Genomic DNA, 15085 nt, shown 5'->3' on the forward strand with positions numbered 1-15085 from the left:
TGTTCGCAACTCTTCGGTTTTTAACACGATAAAAGACATTTTGGGCTGAAGAAAAATTGTAATAGTGAGCTCCCATGTGCGTAGGGCCCACAGACAAGACTGCATAGAATCCCTAACATATTTTTTCCTTTAAAGAAAATTATACATATTTAGTTAAAGAAAAAGGAACCAAAGCATTTCATCATTATGGTGTTAACTAAGGAATACAGGATTTGCATGCCGTTGTCAGTGGAAGAGGTAAATGTGCTAATGAGTTAGAATTTCTAGAAAAAGAAATAACAAATTTCACTTTTTTTCACCTGAGTTGTTTTTAGTTTATTTTATATAATAATCACTGTAACAACAATTTTTTTTATCAGCGCATAAATCCTTTAAAAAATTTATTATATTTCAATTAAACACTTTGATTCCTTTTAGTTGTGATCCCTTTAATTGGGCAAGGGTGCAGAAAATTACATAGGGGAGATAGGGATAGAGTTAGTCATGCAAGGATAAAGAAATGATTTAATTACTAATCATTATTTATATTTATTAAAATTTTTACATTTAATTAGTACCAAATCGGACAACTCTACATGATAGCACGACATAGTCTGGAAAAATCGGACTCAGGGCAAGGAGTTGAAGTAGTCGAGAACTCCGAGTGTGAAAGCGAAGAACATGGAAAAGGGCAATATACGGAGAAAAGGGTTCATCTTTCCAAGTAAGAATACAATTTTAAAATTTTTATTAGAATAAAAAAAAATGGCAAAAACTGGTAAAGTTATCTATGTCCCAGTTTTAAAAAATCGTAAAATAAAGTAAAATTTAGTTTGTTGGTCCAGATTTAGGCCTTTACCAACTTTTGTTAATTTTAATAATATTAAACAATTCGGTATCATTTTCTCAATATAATTTTTCATAAAAGATACTGGGGCTAAAAAAATCAGACAAGAGTTTAAGAAACAGCCTAAGATATTTTATTTTTAAATAAGAAAAATTCTTTTAGAAATTATGTATTATCACTCGATCTATTATCCCATTAAAAGAACTAATAGTTTATGGTTTTTTAAACTATTAACTGACTTACTTAGCCCCAGTCTTTCACACTTTTTTTTTACATCTTTCGTTTTTCTTTTCCTTTAGTCGTCTTCCGTATTGGATACAAGCTGTATGTCCGCGTGTTTTCTACATCACAGAAAAAGCATGGAATTACTATCCATTTACACTAACAGGTGTGTGCCTTATCTAATATTCTTAATTACTCAACAAAAACTATTAATTTTTAAATTCTTTTCGTTTTTCAGAATACACAGTAAGTTCTTTAAAAAGCTAGGATTTATATAATTTTTTTCAATTTTTCTTAATATTTAAAAAAAAAATTTTTTCACAGTGCTCTTTTATACCAAAGTTCAACATTTCAATTCAAACAAGGTATGAAAACAACAACGGAAGCACAGAAAATTGCTTGAAGCTACCAGAAGATAAATTAGCTGAAAGATCCGTTGATCACGTTGATATTGCTTTTGAGGAAATTGATCCTAAGCACTACAAACAGGAAGAAGATCCAAAGTACTTCAAGTCAAAAATAACTAATCGCGGCCCTTTGATTGAAGGCTGGCGTGACTATGAAAATCCAATTATGTGTTCATATAAATTGGTTAATGCTTCCTTCGAAGTTTGGGGTCTGCAAACGCGTGTTGAGGACTTCATTCAGAAGTGTATTCGGGATATTCTACTTCTTGGACATCGGCAGGCATTCACGTGGATTGATGAGTGGTACAATATGACCATGGAGGATGTTCGAGAGTACGAAAAGTCCAAGCAAGTTGAAACTAATGAAAAAGTTCTGCAGAAGAATGCTGATGAGGCAGAGAATCAAATTAATGGCGAAAAGAATAATGAGAACAAATCATCGCTATCATTTGATTAGAAACTTATAAAAAAGAATTTAAAAAAAACTCAAGAAGAGAAAATATATTAGGTTTGTTTTCTTGTTTTGGGCACGATCTTCATTATTCAATGTAAAAAAAAATTGTAGCGAATATATTAAAGTACAAGATATGTATGCAACCCTTATTAGGAAAATCTGTGAATTATGTATGTAGTATTTCCAAAATAATTTAAAATAAATCTCTATGTTATGTGCAAAATTATTCTATTTATTTTACCTTTTATTCAGCAGAAATTCCTGTTTCTTTTCAAATGGAAATCTATAAATAATTTTTATTTTATATAAATTTTGTAGCAAATGATAATGGTTTATTATTGTGAGAAGATTCCATGTTGTTAATTCTTCAATTCGCTCCGGCAGTGTCACGCGTTATCAGTTAACATGTATATTAAGTGAGAAACTCACTAATTTTTCATCTCGCCGTGTAGTATTGTGCTAGTATTTACCTGATTTCCCCCCATTTGCCGAGCATATTCGTTCGAGCAACGATATTTTCCGTGACGAAAAATTTTTCTGTATTCTGAAATGCTCCCATCAGTCTCTATGTATTTTTTCCAAGAGAAAGATTCGAAAGATGGTACGGCGTTGTTGTGAAATTATCTTCCTTATCATTGTGGATTTAACAATCAGGTACAAGCCTTTTATAATTTTATTGTGCATTCTTCTAATTCTTCTCAGGTTCCAACAAGGTTTTTTTTTTAAATCATTCTACATAATGCCATATATTTGTAGATATGTGGTTTGAAAAAAAAAAGAAAACCCGTGACAATAAATTTGTGGAAGTCACAGATTAAGTAAATAAATATGGTTTTTGTGTGAAATAATTAACGCGACTTTTGAAAAACATTTACTCCGCGTTACTTAACTTCTCTGAACAGTTGCAAAAAGTGTTTATTTGAATTGAACAATTTTCAAAATTAACAATTAATTTAATTTTTACCCGAATAGTTACAGTCATAAATACTCCTGTGACGAATGGATCGCCACAATCACCAATGAGACCAATATTGAAAGTAACAATTATTGTTCTCAATATGATAATTCGGTATACTGCACTGGGAACTTGGAGGCAATTCAGGATTTAAAGCTGAAAATGGTGGAAAATTTATGGATTTGTCGTTTTCCCAACAAAACATTTGATCCCTATCAAATCCTCAGGCGATTTACAAATTTAAAAATGCTCCGAATTAACTACAGCAATTTTACATACTTCAGCAATGATTTCCCCGAATTGAAGCATTTGGAAATTGTTAATGTAACAAATACAGCAATGGCCTATACTCGACCTACGCTATTTCGGAAATTGCCATCACTTCGCTACCTCGACTTGAGGGGAAATTGTTTGGATCACATGGAGGGACCTTTGATACTAAATAGTGGATTTAAGAAAATGTACCTCTCAGGTAACAATTTTTTTTGCATTTTTTCATTAAAATTTATACAAAAAAATTCTTTATTTAAAAAAAAATAGGAAATAAATGGAATTGTACGAGAAATATGAAATGGTTGCTGACTTATGATGAGAATGGTCGTGGTCAGAGGGTGGCAGACAGAGAATTGATGCGTTGTGTGGATTTTAAGTATTCAGGAAGACCCCTCCTAGCTGTAATGGACTTCAAATTGCAAATGCGACAGCAATGTGGGCATCCCAACATTAAAAATTGTTCCTGTGTCTTGCACTACATAAGACCCAGTGATGATGGACAGTACCTAATACCAATGGTAACGGTCAACTGTAGTCATCGAGGATTTATGGATCTACCTGATTTTCTGCCAAAGAACACGACGATCCTTCATATAACGCACAATAAGGTATCCTTTTACATATAAAACTTACATAGTACTATAGTTAACTAATAGATGTCTTCTTTTACTTAACTTTAAGATCACCAGCGTTGAAATGTTAAGGACAAATCCCATTTACTTGGAAGTACACGACGTATTTGTTGACTACAACCAAATACATTCAATAGACTTCCTGGAGGCTTCACGATGGCTCAACAATTTCCGTGTCTTCAGCTTGAAGGGCAACAAACTAACGAAATTTTCCAGTCACATCTTGGATAATGCACTGGAAAGGAATCACAATGCAATAAAATTGCATTTAAGTGAAAACCCCTGGAGATGTGATTGTGTCTTTACACCCCACTTCCAAGAGCTTCTCATGAAGTATCACACAATTATTAAAGACTACACTAATATTACGTGCAAATACATTGAGGGTGATAGCAATTTCCGCACATCTGTGATTACATTAAACCGCGGTGATGTATGCAAACTTCCGTCTGAGTATCGCATTCAACCGATTGAGCTGTTGAATGGCATTCTAGCTAGCCTGATTATCCTTGTTCTTGGGAAACTTGCATTTGACTATTATCACTACAAACGGTACGGAAGGGTACCATGGATAGTTACTAAACTACCCTAATTTATTATTTGTTTTAGTAAACATTTTTAAGAAATTAAAAGAAAAGACGACAAGATCGGTAAATTGTTGCTGTAAAGTCGGATCTAAAGGCTTGCATCATCTACGTACTGAGTGAGGCCCCTATAAGGGTCTTTTATACACCCTCCAACATTAAAATTAATGTATTATAATATTGAGGCATTTATTTAATTTAGTGACCTCAGTTGCAAAAATGTCCTTCTCAAGGGATAATTGAGATCGTTGCTGTGAATGTTTCAGTAAAATTCAGTATTAAAGATTTTTTTTTTAGTATTATATATTTATTTCACATATTTATTACAACATAATGTATGTATATAACATACACATAATATTTTTATTTAATAATTTTGGTATTTTATTCAAAGCAGACAGATTGATTTTCCTCGCCTAAAATTCAGTAGCTGCTAACTGTCTAATATTTAAAAATTAAAACAAGCAGTACTGTAACAGTTATGATCTAGATCTACAAATAAACTAAATTGCTAAACTGGAATACAACTTTGGTGCATTAAAATTGTAGCGTGAAATTTCCTAAATTGCACACAAGGATCTAAGAAGTTTTGGGATCTAACCTACACTAGGACACGTCTTTAATAGTTATACTGGAGTAGTGACTTTGGGTGGAATGTGTTGTAGAATAAAATAATGATTAAAAAATTAAGTCCAACATGTGAATACTCAAAACTTTTTTTTGTTCTACTATCTATACGGATATTTGACTAAAAAATATATTCGGGAATTCTTAAGTATAATCTCTTGCTTTTCTTTATGAGTTTTTCACAGATATGATTATAGATTTTGTAAATTAAAAAAAAACATAATGCATGCTACCTGTATATAACTATGTTATTATACCAGAGTCTGAGCATAGGTTGTTTTCTATTACGACCTTTTCTAATTTTTATTTTTTTTTTAATTTTCAAGCCCCTTTAATTAAAAAAAAAAACAATTTTTTCCCAGAATAATGAGCATTTTGAATAAATAAAATATAAAAATAAATAAATGTCAATAAAATAATTAAATATAAACTATTTAGAGTAAAATAACAGAATGATCACGTTCAAGTCGTTTTTTTGCAATCAAAGAAATATTTCCCATTGCATCTGCCGGAGGTGGAAGACCTTTGTGGGCAAGTACTGGTTGTTTGTAAAAAATATTCATATCTCCACATTGATAGCCATATAGAATAGAATCTTCGCATCTAGAATAAATTCAAATATTAATTATTATTTTGTTAAAAAAATTATTTTGTAAAAAAAATAATTTTCTTAAATTAAATTTTACCTGATAATTGTTTCTGTAAATGAGCTGTTGATTTTCAAATCATTGTGCATTTCTTCAAGGAGAAGGAGCTCTTCAGTCGTCCAGAGACCACCACTGTGCAAAATATCCCATTTGGGATCAAAGCAGATGAAGCTGTAATTACCATCACTCTTATCCGCAAGCCCATCGACATTTATGTTGAAAATCTTATGAAGAGAATTTTCAATTTTCGTCAAGCGTGCAATACATATTTCCCACATAGCTTGAATAATATCCTTCTTCTGCACACTATCTTCCTCCAAAAGGAGAATCATCGTCATATTTTGATGTCCACAGAGGAAGAGATCGACTTTTTGGCAATTCAATTCACTTTCTTCATTACCTTCAGTATCATCAATCTTCGAAACGGAAGATTTTCGACGCAATGCCATTTTATTTAAATCAATTGGCGTTAAAATAGACGTATCCGCGTATCCGGGTGTTGTATCCCAACTTGAAAATCCGCTTGATCTCTCATCATCTGCTGCCAAAATACTCAATTTGGACATTAGCGGAGTCAAGGGGATACCAGAAAGTTTTGCTTTGTGTCTCATTAGTGCTTCTGAATTAGAATTGGTGGTATTTGTATTTGGGACCTTTGAATCCATTGATAGGGATTTTAGGGGCAAACTTAATCCTTTGCGTTTTTCAACGATATCTCCTGGAATTCTTTTGGAATTGTTAATATTTGATTTCAGTTCATTTTCCTCCTCAAGATTTGATCTTTGCCTCTTTGGTGTACCCTCCTTTATTACGGCTTCATACTCAAAACCGTCAATTTTTAAACTTTCCACAGTAACGTCTGCAAGCTCTTCATCCTTTTTCGCATCATCTTCATTGGATACATAACTATCATAAAGGTATTTCGATATAGGGTAGCCATCATCATTGAAAACAGGATAATTTGGATCTGTAATAGTTAGGGATCGTTGTTTCTTACAACTATCCTTTGCATCATTCCCCATAAACTGAACATAAATTGGTGTAAGAGTTTGCTGAAGTGTACGCATTGAAAATCTTCTTTTGAATTTTTTAAATTCCATTTCCGGTCTCTTTAGAAAATTCAATAATTTTATTTCTGTTGTCTTCTGCTTAAAGCGTGCGTCTTCCTCAACATTCTTCTGCATCCCCATCATACTTCTGTTGGCACAGATTGGCATTATACTCCCAACGAGGACCTTATTTTCAGCAATAGGTGTCGAACAGACACTCGTCTTCCCGATAAATTGCGGAAAACTATCTGTGTCGCTAAATGTGATGGAATTAATTCCCGATTCGGGAATTTCTTTACTTGAGACATTCTTAAAACGCAATGGCAAATGTGTTGGACGTGATTTAATGGGTTTCGGCAGTACTTCCTCCACATTCACATTGCCACTGCTGGGCAAAACTTCCTCCTCGGGAATGTGGGAGAAAATAATTGATTTATCACGCTTAATTTTTCGCTTAATTTGAGCTGAAAATGTTGTTAAATTCCCAATTTGAGCAAGAGATTTTTGTGCTCGTGTCGCTTCCTGACGCAAACGCATGTACTCAATTGAGGAAATGTACAATTTTATCAATTGAACACCCACAGGAACGTGGAATCCTACGGTTATCCCTTCGGCGGTTGACTTAATGCGATATGGGTCGGTTGATATAATTCTTTTTGAAAGTGACGGTGAGAGTTGGGTTGCAACAACTCTGAAAAATTATTTTAATGTTTTTATAATTTTTCTATTTTTTTTAATATTTATTTTTAATAACGAATCTCACTTGTTGTGATAGAGAATTGCTCCTCCTAAAACTCCTTTACTCTGCTGGCAGCACTGCAATGTCTGAATGGCGTCAAGAAAGATGTTGCTGCCACTCTAAAAAATTAAGAATCAGTTAAAATTTGAATTTTTTCAAATCCTTTATTCAAAAACTCACCGTTGGGAGTTTTAAGATGGAGACATTTTGAAAAATATTCCCAGTATACTGTATTGTTGATATATAGGTTTCAAGGATGTAATAGAGCTTTGTACAGAAATTTCTGTACTGCCCAGAAATTTGCATGCATTGCTCATAAATATTTTCAATATCTCGATGAAATAATCTTATTAAGGATGTGAGTAATTTAGCTTTATGCTCTAAAATTGAGTCAGACACATTTCGATCAGTTCCAAATGCCTTAAATAAAATAAAAATATTTTGAATTAATTCCCGTAAGTTTCACAGATCATTTAATCAGGTAAATCAGGCTAATTAGGTAGGTACTTACCAAAAGAAATCGCCCAAAGTCCTTGATAACAAATTTCCCATTTTCGAGACTAATAATGCTGGGTTGATGGAAATTAAGTTCCAAAAATCGCGAAACCCCCATTAACTGACCGCAAAGTGTGAGCTTTTGGGTATCTGATACCCATGTGGGATGAAAATAGGATACAGCACTAATTGGATCATCAGCTTCATCTTGACATTTTTCCTTATCATACACGAAAACTATTATCACTTCCCTGTAATGTAAAATTCAATCAATATCACACATATTCAATTAAATTAATTTTTACAATTTCTATTAAATATTTAAACTTACTTGGACATTACAATGCTTCCGATTTAGTAGAAAATGTAAATGAATTCCCTTTTTTCCTTTTATTCTCAATGCAAATTTTCCATTAAGCACTGAAACTCAACACCCTCGCCATTACGGGAATGTCAAGCATAAGAATAAATGAATCATACACTTCGAAAAGGTCATAGCTCCTGTCAGAGGGGTCAAAGAAAATTTTGTATGAATTTAAATGGATTTCTTCTTTATTTCTTTGGTAAATAAAAACCAAAATTTACTAAAGTGTTCCTTTATTAAATTAATTATTTAATACAATGATTTTCTTTCGGTATGATAATTTTTAAGAGCATAAAAATATGCTTAAGTGGAAGAAATTAGAATAAAACATAGAGTTGTGTTCTTTTCGAACTCGACGATTCAATTAGTTTCCACATATTATGCGCATACTCACCACATTTTTTTCTTTTAAATTTCCCTCCGCATAAAAACGGTTTTCTAATATGTTTTATGTAAATTTTTCTTAGATTTAGGTTTGATTTATAAAGCTCTGTTTTTTTTTTAACATGTAATGATCATAAAGATCACAGACTTACCCTTTCTTATAGCTAGAACCAAAAAGTCGTTAGAGGGGTTTCCTTTAAAATTTGATCAAGATTTTTTGCTAAAGATGTTACATTTAGGATGATTTATTAATGTAATAAAATTGTTATTACCTTCTCTATTAGACTAATTAGGCTAATATTTCATATTTACGTAATGAAAACTTTCCAAGGAGATTTATAAAAAAAAAACCTATAAAGAAATAAGATTTTATTAAGAATTATGAAAGTTTCATATAAAAACATTACAACTTCTTCTTGATTATAATCCATGATAAGTAAATTATATGAATTACCCAACCCAAAAGAAACTTCATTAAAAATATTTTAGTCTTCTCGATTAAGGTCCCAACGCGCAATTTTATGCCATCTCCTTAAAAACTGATCCAGCAATAACTAATCTCTGTATCTCTGATGTTCCTTCGTAAATCTCCGTAATACGTGCATCACGATAATGCCGTTCAGCTGGCATATCAGCAACATATCCCATTCCACCCAATATTTGGATACATTGATGGGAGACAAATGTTGCTGCTTCAGAGGCGGCCAATTTGGCCATTGCCGCTTCTTTGGTATAGGGTTTTCCGTTGTCTTTTAACCATGCGGCGCGCCATGTTAATAGACGAGCTGATTCCACACGAAGGGCCATATCGGCTATTTTATGCTGGATTGTCTGCAACTTTGAAATTGACTTTCCAAAGGCAGTACGTTTATTTGCATAGTCCACGGCCAATTCCAGGGATGCCTGGGCAATTCCAAGTGCCTGACTTGCAATCCCAATGCGTCCAGCATCGAGAGTTTTCATAGCAATTTTGAAACCATCGCCCAATTTCCCCAGAAGATTTTCTTTGGGAATTAAACAGTCTTCCAGAATGATACTACATGTTGATGAACCACGAATACCCAATTTATCTTCCTTCTTCCCAAGGGAAAATCCTGGACTGTCTTTCGGTACGATAAATGCCGAAATTCCTTTATGTTTGAGATTTTTATCCGTTGTGGCAAAGAGAACTGCAGCATCGGCTTCAAATGCATTGGTGATCCAGGCTTTTGTTCCATTCAGTACCCATTGGTCACCCTTTGCTACAGCCATTGTTGATGCAGCTCCAGCATCAGATCCATTCCCTGGCTCAGACAAGGCGAAACATCCAATTTTCTCAGCATTGGCATATGGACGCACATATTTCTCCTTTTGCTCCTCTGTTGCATTGCCAAGAAGTGGACCAAGGTACAGGGTGTTGTGCACAGACATAATTACCCCCGTGGAGGCACATCCTCGGGATATTTCCTCCAAGGCAATGGCGTAAGCTAAATAATCCAAATCAGTGCCATTATATTTTTCCGGAACAGCAATGCACATCAACCCAAGATCACCCATTTGACGAATTTGATCTTTTGGAAATAAATGCTCCCGATCAAATTTTGCTGCATTGGGTCTAAGTTCATTGTCTGCAAAATCCCGGCATGTCTTCTGGAGCATTTGATGTGATTCTGGGAGGCTGGAGAGGGATGCTATACCTCTCTGAAATATTTTTTGGCATCCTGAAGATAATTTTTTTGATTTATATATTTTACTATATGATTTGTAAAATTAATTAAATAATTATTTTTAACTCACCTTTATTGATAATTATTCTGTTAAGCATTTTTTAAACTAAATTAAAAGGAAACGTAGAAGGAAAAGTCTGCACCTTGGCCGCTTGAATTTTTAATATTGTATCAGTCAAAATAAAGGTTCAAAGGTCAATCAAATACCCTTTAACTAATCGCCATGGAATGTCTGTGGAACTTCCATTTAGCTCATTCACCCATTTTTACAGAATTCTGTAATTTTGGGCAGAAAAATTAAATATAACATAAAATGATATTTCTCTAAAGTAGGTAGATAAATCTGTGAATCACTTATAAAGGTATAATTCCAGGTATGAAATAATCCTTTACATAAATACGAGCTATGCTAAAATAATTGAAATGCTAGGTATCAGACGATTTTCCAATGGATTTCAATTTTTTGGGTAGCTGTATAAGAGTTCTTTAAAGGGGTGGTTGGTATTCCTCCTGAAGTCTTTTAAATCTGTCATTTAGCAAGAAAAAAATTGTCAATTAAAATACAACATACGAGTTATTTTTTTGCTTTGTTTTTCAATTAAATCCAACAAGTATTTTGAAAGAAAAAAAGGGAGAAACAAACCCTTTACTTCTTCTTCAATAAATTCCAAGGTAAGAATATTTTTTTTAGATCAATGTTAAAAGATAAAAGATAAATACGTCATATATGTTTACATTATGACATTGAAGAAAATTATTGAAGAAAAAATATTAATTTGTAGCTGTAGGTGTTAAAATTCTCTATATTTTTATGCTATGCACGTTATCGCAATCATGTAATTATGACACATGGCACAAATTTGTTGATTACTTTTTTCGACAAATTGTGAATTTTCTTCTGCCGTGTAAGAGAAATCGCTGTGGTTAAAAATTATGCACATATAGGTGAGATGTTTGCGATTGAGCCCCCGCCTATTTGATGTAATTAATTCATGGACTTTTCTGACCAAAGCGAAAGATCTTTGAATTAATGAATTGATATTGGAGAATTTTTGCAATAATTTACTACTTATACTAAAATCCGTAGAAATTCTTTTTATGGGGATTTAATATATAATTAATATTCAATCTATTGATGACATACCTGTGTAGGTGAAAATATGCTAATGTTTATGTTGTAAAAGGAAAATTTTGGAATTCCTCCGGTGAGCGTAGAGAATACGAAATTAAGCACTTTAATGATGATTTTTCCCAGAGCTTTCAAAACACTGTGTAGCTTTCAATAAAGCTTTTTCAATGGTTGATTAAGATTGTTGAATTTGTTCAAGACGGAAATAAAGAAGAAGACAGCATATTTATGCTTTCCAAAAACGTTTCCTGCTGATTTGAGGATTACTTAAATCCTTTGTTCTGAATGTCGGAAGAAATTCGTAGGGACGACAGAACAATACATCTAAACAAGATGTTGCAATATAAGGAAAATTCCTGGAATATCTCTAAAAAAATAAATTTTTCTAAATTCTGTTAAAACATCGCGGGTTCTAGACACTCGTTCTATCGTCTGAGATATCAGAACTTTGGAATGTTTAATTCTAAAAAAATGATTTTAAAATGCCGCACATAAAAAAATTTTAAAACAAAGAATGCAATGCTAACTTTAATTCCGTTTTAGAATGGGTAATATTTGAACTTAAATTTCTTGGAAAACTTCGAAGCTTAACCCAAGGAATTCTAAAGATTTTTAATTTAATAAATTCTACCCACGTCTCTTAAAATTAATGTTTAATTCAAGTCCAATTAATGCTCAATTCCAGCTCAATTGATGCTCAATTTATTCCGCAAACTTTTGATTTTTCTTTCCAAATCATATTTTATAGAATATTTTCTTATCGTAGAATATGGCTACATCACCCCATCCTTCAGCTGTCTCGGATACATTATCGAGCATTTCAACAAGCAATAAAATGGCAACATCCCCGCGTTCAGCACCGGATACAATATCCGTATGCTCCACCGTGAGCGCACTATCGAGCTGTCCGGATAGGCATGGCTTTTATGGGGGTGTTCAGTTTACCGATAAACCAAAAGCACCCCTTCCACGGTCACAGATTTTGGCCAGAGAAAAGAAATGGTTGCACATGATGGACATATGGAGGGAGTACATGGCGAAGAATTACAAAAAAGTCCGGGAGAGGTGTCGTAAAGGAATTCCAGCATCAGTGCGGCCACGAGCGTGGTTTTATCTCTCAGGTGCGCATCTTTTGCACGAAAAATACCCAAATTTGTATGAGGAGCTTCTGAAAATGCCGGGAAATCAGCAATATATTGAGGAAATACGAAAAGATCAGCACAGACAATTTCCTTTCCACGAAATGTTCCTCGATGAGGAGAAACCTGGGTATGAAATTTTAATTTATCCACACCCTGCATAAAAGAATTTACCATTTGAGAATTTTCCAATATTAATCCCCTACAGGCGAATAGAGCTGTTCAATGTTCTAAAAGCATACTCAATATTCAATCCACAAATTGGATATTGTCAAGCACAAGCTCCCATAGCTGCATTCCTTTTAATGTTCTTACCCGCCGAGCAAGCTTTCTGGTGTTTCGTCAGTGTTTGCGATAAGTATGTTAAATAAATTATCAAAAATTAACCAATTTAGCTAAATAAATTCTTTGTGCTTTATAGGTATTTAAAGGACTACTTCAAACCTGGTATGGAGATGCTTCAGAGAGATGCCGGCATGTTGATGGCACTTGTAAAGAAAACCTCCCCGAATGTTTATCGCCATCTACAGAAGCATAAAGTTGAGCCATTGCTCTTCATGACCGATTGGTTTCTATGTGCAATGACGAGGACACTCCCCTGGGATACACTGCTAAGAGTGTGGGATTGCTTCCTGTGTGAGGGTATTAAGATACTCTTCAAGGTTGCCCTAGTAATTTTGGGTGCAAGCTTAGGACCACGAAGTATTAGGAAGGTCTGCAATGATCTATGTGAGACACTTGAAGTGCTACGATCACCACCAGAAAAAGTTCTCGAGGAAAATTTTATGATGCACCATGTATTAAATTTAAATTTATCCCGTGAAGATTTCGAAAGGGAACACCAGAGGCAAGCTGAACTACGTCGAAGAGGTAAAAGTTCGTAGTTTTACATTTTCTTCGCAAAGAAGTAAGTTTTTGAACGTATTCTAATTTGCAACAATTAACACTTTCACCATTTGTGCTCAATATCAAATTTTACAGTGCAAAAAAATGAAGATAAAATCAATATTAAATGATTTTTTAAGCTTCAAAAAAAACCTTCGCAATATAGAATTTTTTTTCTTTTGATTGTTGATTCCAAATGGTGAGATTTTTATACATAAAAAATATTATATATTCCTAACAATTGTCGCTATTCTAAGTCTATAAAAATAATTTAAAATCATTTTTTTTTTTAAATATTTTCAATCTATAAAATTACATTTTATTGTTAATTCGAATTCTTGATGTGAAATAAAATCCGTAATCACCAATTTAGCAACACATTTTTAATTGTTTTGAAGTATTAAAAAATGAATTAATAGTCATAATATTGCGTTATACCAAGAATTTATGGCTCGTGGAAGGATGTACTGTACATAAATAAATCACAATTTTTACGGATAATACAAAATTTACTGTTTTTTGGTAGATAATAAAATAAAAATTAAACAGATTTATAACGTCTTTTTGTCAAATTTTTTGTCTAAATAAATTATAGTGAATGAAAGAATTTTTTTTTATTTGAAATATTGATTTTTTTTTCAGTGTAAAAATAAGGAGTTTACCCTCTTTGTATTATAAAAACCTTATTGATTCGGAAAACAATCAGAATTTGTGTAATTTTGTAGAAAATCAAGAAAAAGAAAAATAAATCACTAAAGAAGCATTGCTTTTTTTTAGAGTCAGCTAGGAAAAGCAGGGGTGGATTTTTCTAAAAAATGCTAATAATGACGTCACTATTGTGTTTTTCATCTTCCTTTCAATTCAGTGCAAGAAGCATAAGAATTCCAGTCAAAAATCTCCTTAAAAGCATTAATATAAACGCATTAATTAATATAATACAGATAATATTGAAAGAGACAAAAAATACAAAAGTGACGTAATTGCTGTCATTTTTGGGCATTTTTTTTTCCTTTTTCGCTTAACTGATCCTTTGAAAATTAGACGTATTTTTAGCGAATCGTTATTCAATTCTATTTAATTTTTATAAGAGATTTACGCGAAAGAATAATTTGCATAGTTTTTTTTAATAGTGTTTTTAAACATCGAAACGAATAATCCTTTGATTTTACGTACATTCGAAAAAAAAGTTAGAATCACGAAAATAAATAAACGTTTATTTATCAAACAACTTACAACCATTAAGTTTAAAGGGGCATTGTACGCTCAAAAACAATAATGAGCTTTAAGAACTATAATGATACCTACATAAGATTTCTTCGTTTCCTCTCTAGCATAACACAAAATATATATCCATAATATAAATATTTATCCCGACATAATAAAAGCTGTAATAATGAATTTACAATTCCAATTAAGCAATTCATTTGAAACATTTTACATTCAACGTTAATAAGCGACGCATAAATGATAAAATATGCAGAAATAATGGGATTTAATATGTCCCTATCATAACGACATTTTATCCTACTCACAGAGCACATCTAATATGGATTCATATTAAACGTCGA

The 15085-nt window shown here is 32.7% G+C and overlaps 5 protein-coding genes across 5 annotated transcripts; 3 read left to right on the forward strand and 2 right to left on the reverse strand.

Annotated features, from left to right (window-relative positions):
* The first annotated feature begins 30 nt into the window (after positions 1–30).
* LOC129796865 (cytoplasmic phosphatidylinositol transfer protein 1) lies at positions 31–2132 on the forward strand. The gene is made up of 5 exons (XM_055838987.1): positions 31–237; positions 555–703; positions 1126–1214; positions 1287–1294; positions 1373–2132. The coding sequence occupies exons 1-5, from the start codon at positions 187–189 to the stop codon at positions 1910–1912; spliced, it is 837 nt and encodes a 278-aa protein (XP_055694962.1). The 5' UTR covers positions 31–186; the 3' UTR covers positions 1913–2132.
* A 107-nt stretch (positions 2133–2239) lies between these two features.
* On the forward strand, positions 2240–5683 carry LOC129796811 (protein singed wings 2). Its single transcript, XM_055838903.1, has 4 exons — positions 2240–2563; positions 2882–3336; positions 3405–3745; positions 3819–5683. The coding sequence occupies exons 1-4, from the start codon at positions 2508–2510 to the stop codon at positions 4359–4361; spliced, it is 1395 nt and encodes a 464-aa protein (XP_055694878.1). The 5' UTR covers positions 2240–2507; the 3' UTR covers positions 4362–5683.
* LOC129796776 (uncharacterized) lies at positions 4639–8369 on the reverse strand. The gene is made up of 6 exons (XM_055838853.1): positions 8242–8369; positions 7927–8161; positions 7596–7835; positions 7440–7534; positions 5667–7367; positions 4639–5583 (listed from the first exon to the last, which is right to left on the reverse strand). Exons 1-6 carry the CDS (start codon positions 8247–8249, stop codon positions 5415–5417), a joined length of 2448 nt encoding a protein of 815 aa, XP_055694828.1. The 5' UTR covers positions 8250–8369; the 3' UTR covers positions 4639–5414.
* A 643-nt stretch (positions 8370–9012) lies between these two features.
* Positions 9013–10580, reverse strand: LOC129796825 (short-chain specific acyl-CoA dehydrogenase, mitochondrial). Its single transcript, XM_055838928.1, has 2 exons — positions 10435–10580; positions 9013–10358 (listed from the first exon to the last, which is right to left on the reverse strand). Exons 1-2 carry the CDS (start codon positions 10460–10462, stop codon positions 9178–9180), a joined length of 1209 nt encoding a protein of 402 aa, XP_055694903.1. The 5' UTR covers positions 10463–10580; the 3' UTR covers positions 9013–9177.
* A 254-nt stretch (positions 10581–10834) lies between these two features.
* Positions 10835–14121, forward strand: LOC129796833 (TBC1 domain family member whacked). The gene is made up of 4 exons (XM_055838948.1): positions 10835–11036; positions 12260–12762; positions 12841–12990; positions 13054–14121. The coding sequence occupies exons 2-4, from the start codon at positions 12263–12265 to the stop codon at positions 13514–13516; spliced, it is 1113 nt and encodes a 370-aa protein (XP_055694923.1). The 5' UTR covers positions 10835–11036; positions 12260–12262; the 3' UTR covers positions 13517–14121.
* Positions 14122–15085: the final 964 nt, after the last annotated feature.

Source organism: Lutzomyia longipalpis, chromosome 1 (genome assembly GCF_024334085.1).
Source record: "Lutzomyia longipalpis isolate SR_M1_2022 chromosome 1, ASM2433408v1".
In the NCBI taxonomy this organism is placed as follows: domain Eukaryota; kingdom Metazoa; phylum Arthropoda; class Insecta; order Diptera; family Psychodidae; genus Lutzomyia; species Lutzomyia longipalpis.

Excerpts from the sequence above, each read along its gene's own strand:
- LOC129796865 (XM_055838987.1), top strand. The coding sequence starts at position 187 with ATGGTGTTAACTAAGGAATACAGGATTTGCATGCCGTTGTCAGTGGAA. Across the intron at positions 238-554 it reads TGCCGTTGTCAGTGGAAGAG|TACCAAATCGGACAACTCTA; the intron begins GTAAATGTGCTA and ends ACATTTAATTAG. Across the intron at positions 704-1,125 it reads AAAAGGGTTCATCTTTCCAA|TCGTCTTCCGTATTGGATAC; the intron begins GTAAGAATACAA and ends CTTTTCCTTTAG.
- LOC129796811 (XM_055838903.1), top strand. The coding sequence starts at position 2,508 with ATGGTACGGCGTTGTTGTGAAATTATCTTCCTTATCATTGTGGATTTA. Across the intron at positions 2,564-2,881 it reads ATTGTGGATTTAACAATCAG|TTACAGTCATAAATACTCCT; the intron begins GTACAAGCCTTT and ends TTACCCGAATAG. Across the intron at positions 3,337-3,404 it reads TAAGAAAATGTACCTCTCAG|GAAATAAATGGAATTGTACG; the intron begins GTAACAATTTTT and ends AAAAAAAAATAG.
- LOC129796776 (XM_055838853.1), bottom strand. Across the intron at positions 7,535-7,595 it reads CCATCTTAAAACTCCCAACG|AGTGGCAGCAACATCTTTCT; the intron begins GTGAGTTTTTGA and ends TTAATTTTTTAG. Across the intron at positions 7,368-7,439 it reads GCAATTCTCTATCACAACAA|AGTTGTTGCAACCCAACTCT; the intron begins GTGAGATTCGTT and ends ATAATTTTTCAG.
- LOC129796825 (XM_055838928.1), bottom strand. The coding sequence starts at position 10,462 with ATGCTTAACAGAATAATTATCAATAAAG. Across the intron at positions 10,359-10,434 it reads CAGAATAATTATCAATAAAG|GATGCCAAAAAATATTTCAG; the intron begins GTGAGTTAAAAA and ends AATTATCTTCAG.
- LOC129796833 (XM_055838948.1), top strand. The coding sequence starts at position 12,263 with ATGGCTACATCACCCCATCCTTCAGCTGTCTCGGATACATTATCGAGC. Across the intron at positions 12,763-12,840 it reads CTCGATGAGGAGAAACCTGG|GCGAATAGAGCTGTTCAATG; the intron begins GTATGAAATTTT and ends AATCCCCTACAG. Across the intron at positions 12,991-13,053 it reads TTCGTCAGTGTTTGCGATAA|GTATTTAAAGGACTACTTCA; the intron begins GTATGTTAAATA and ends TGTGCTTTATAG.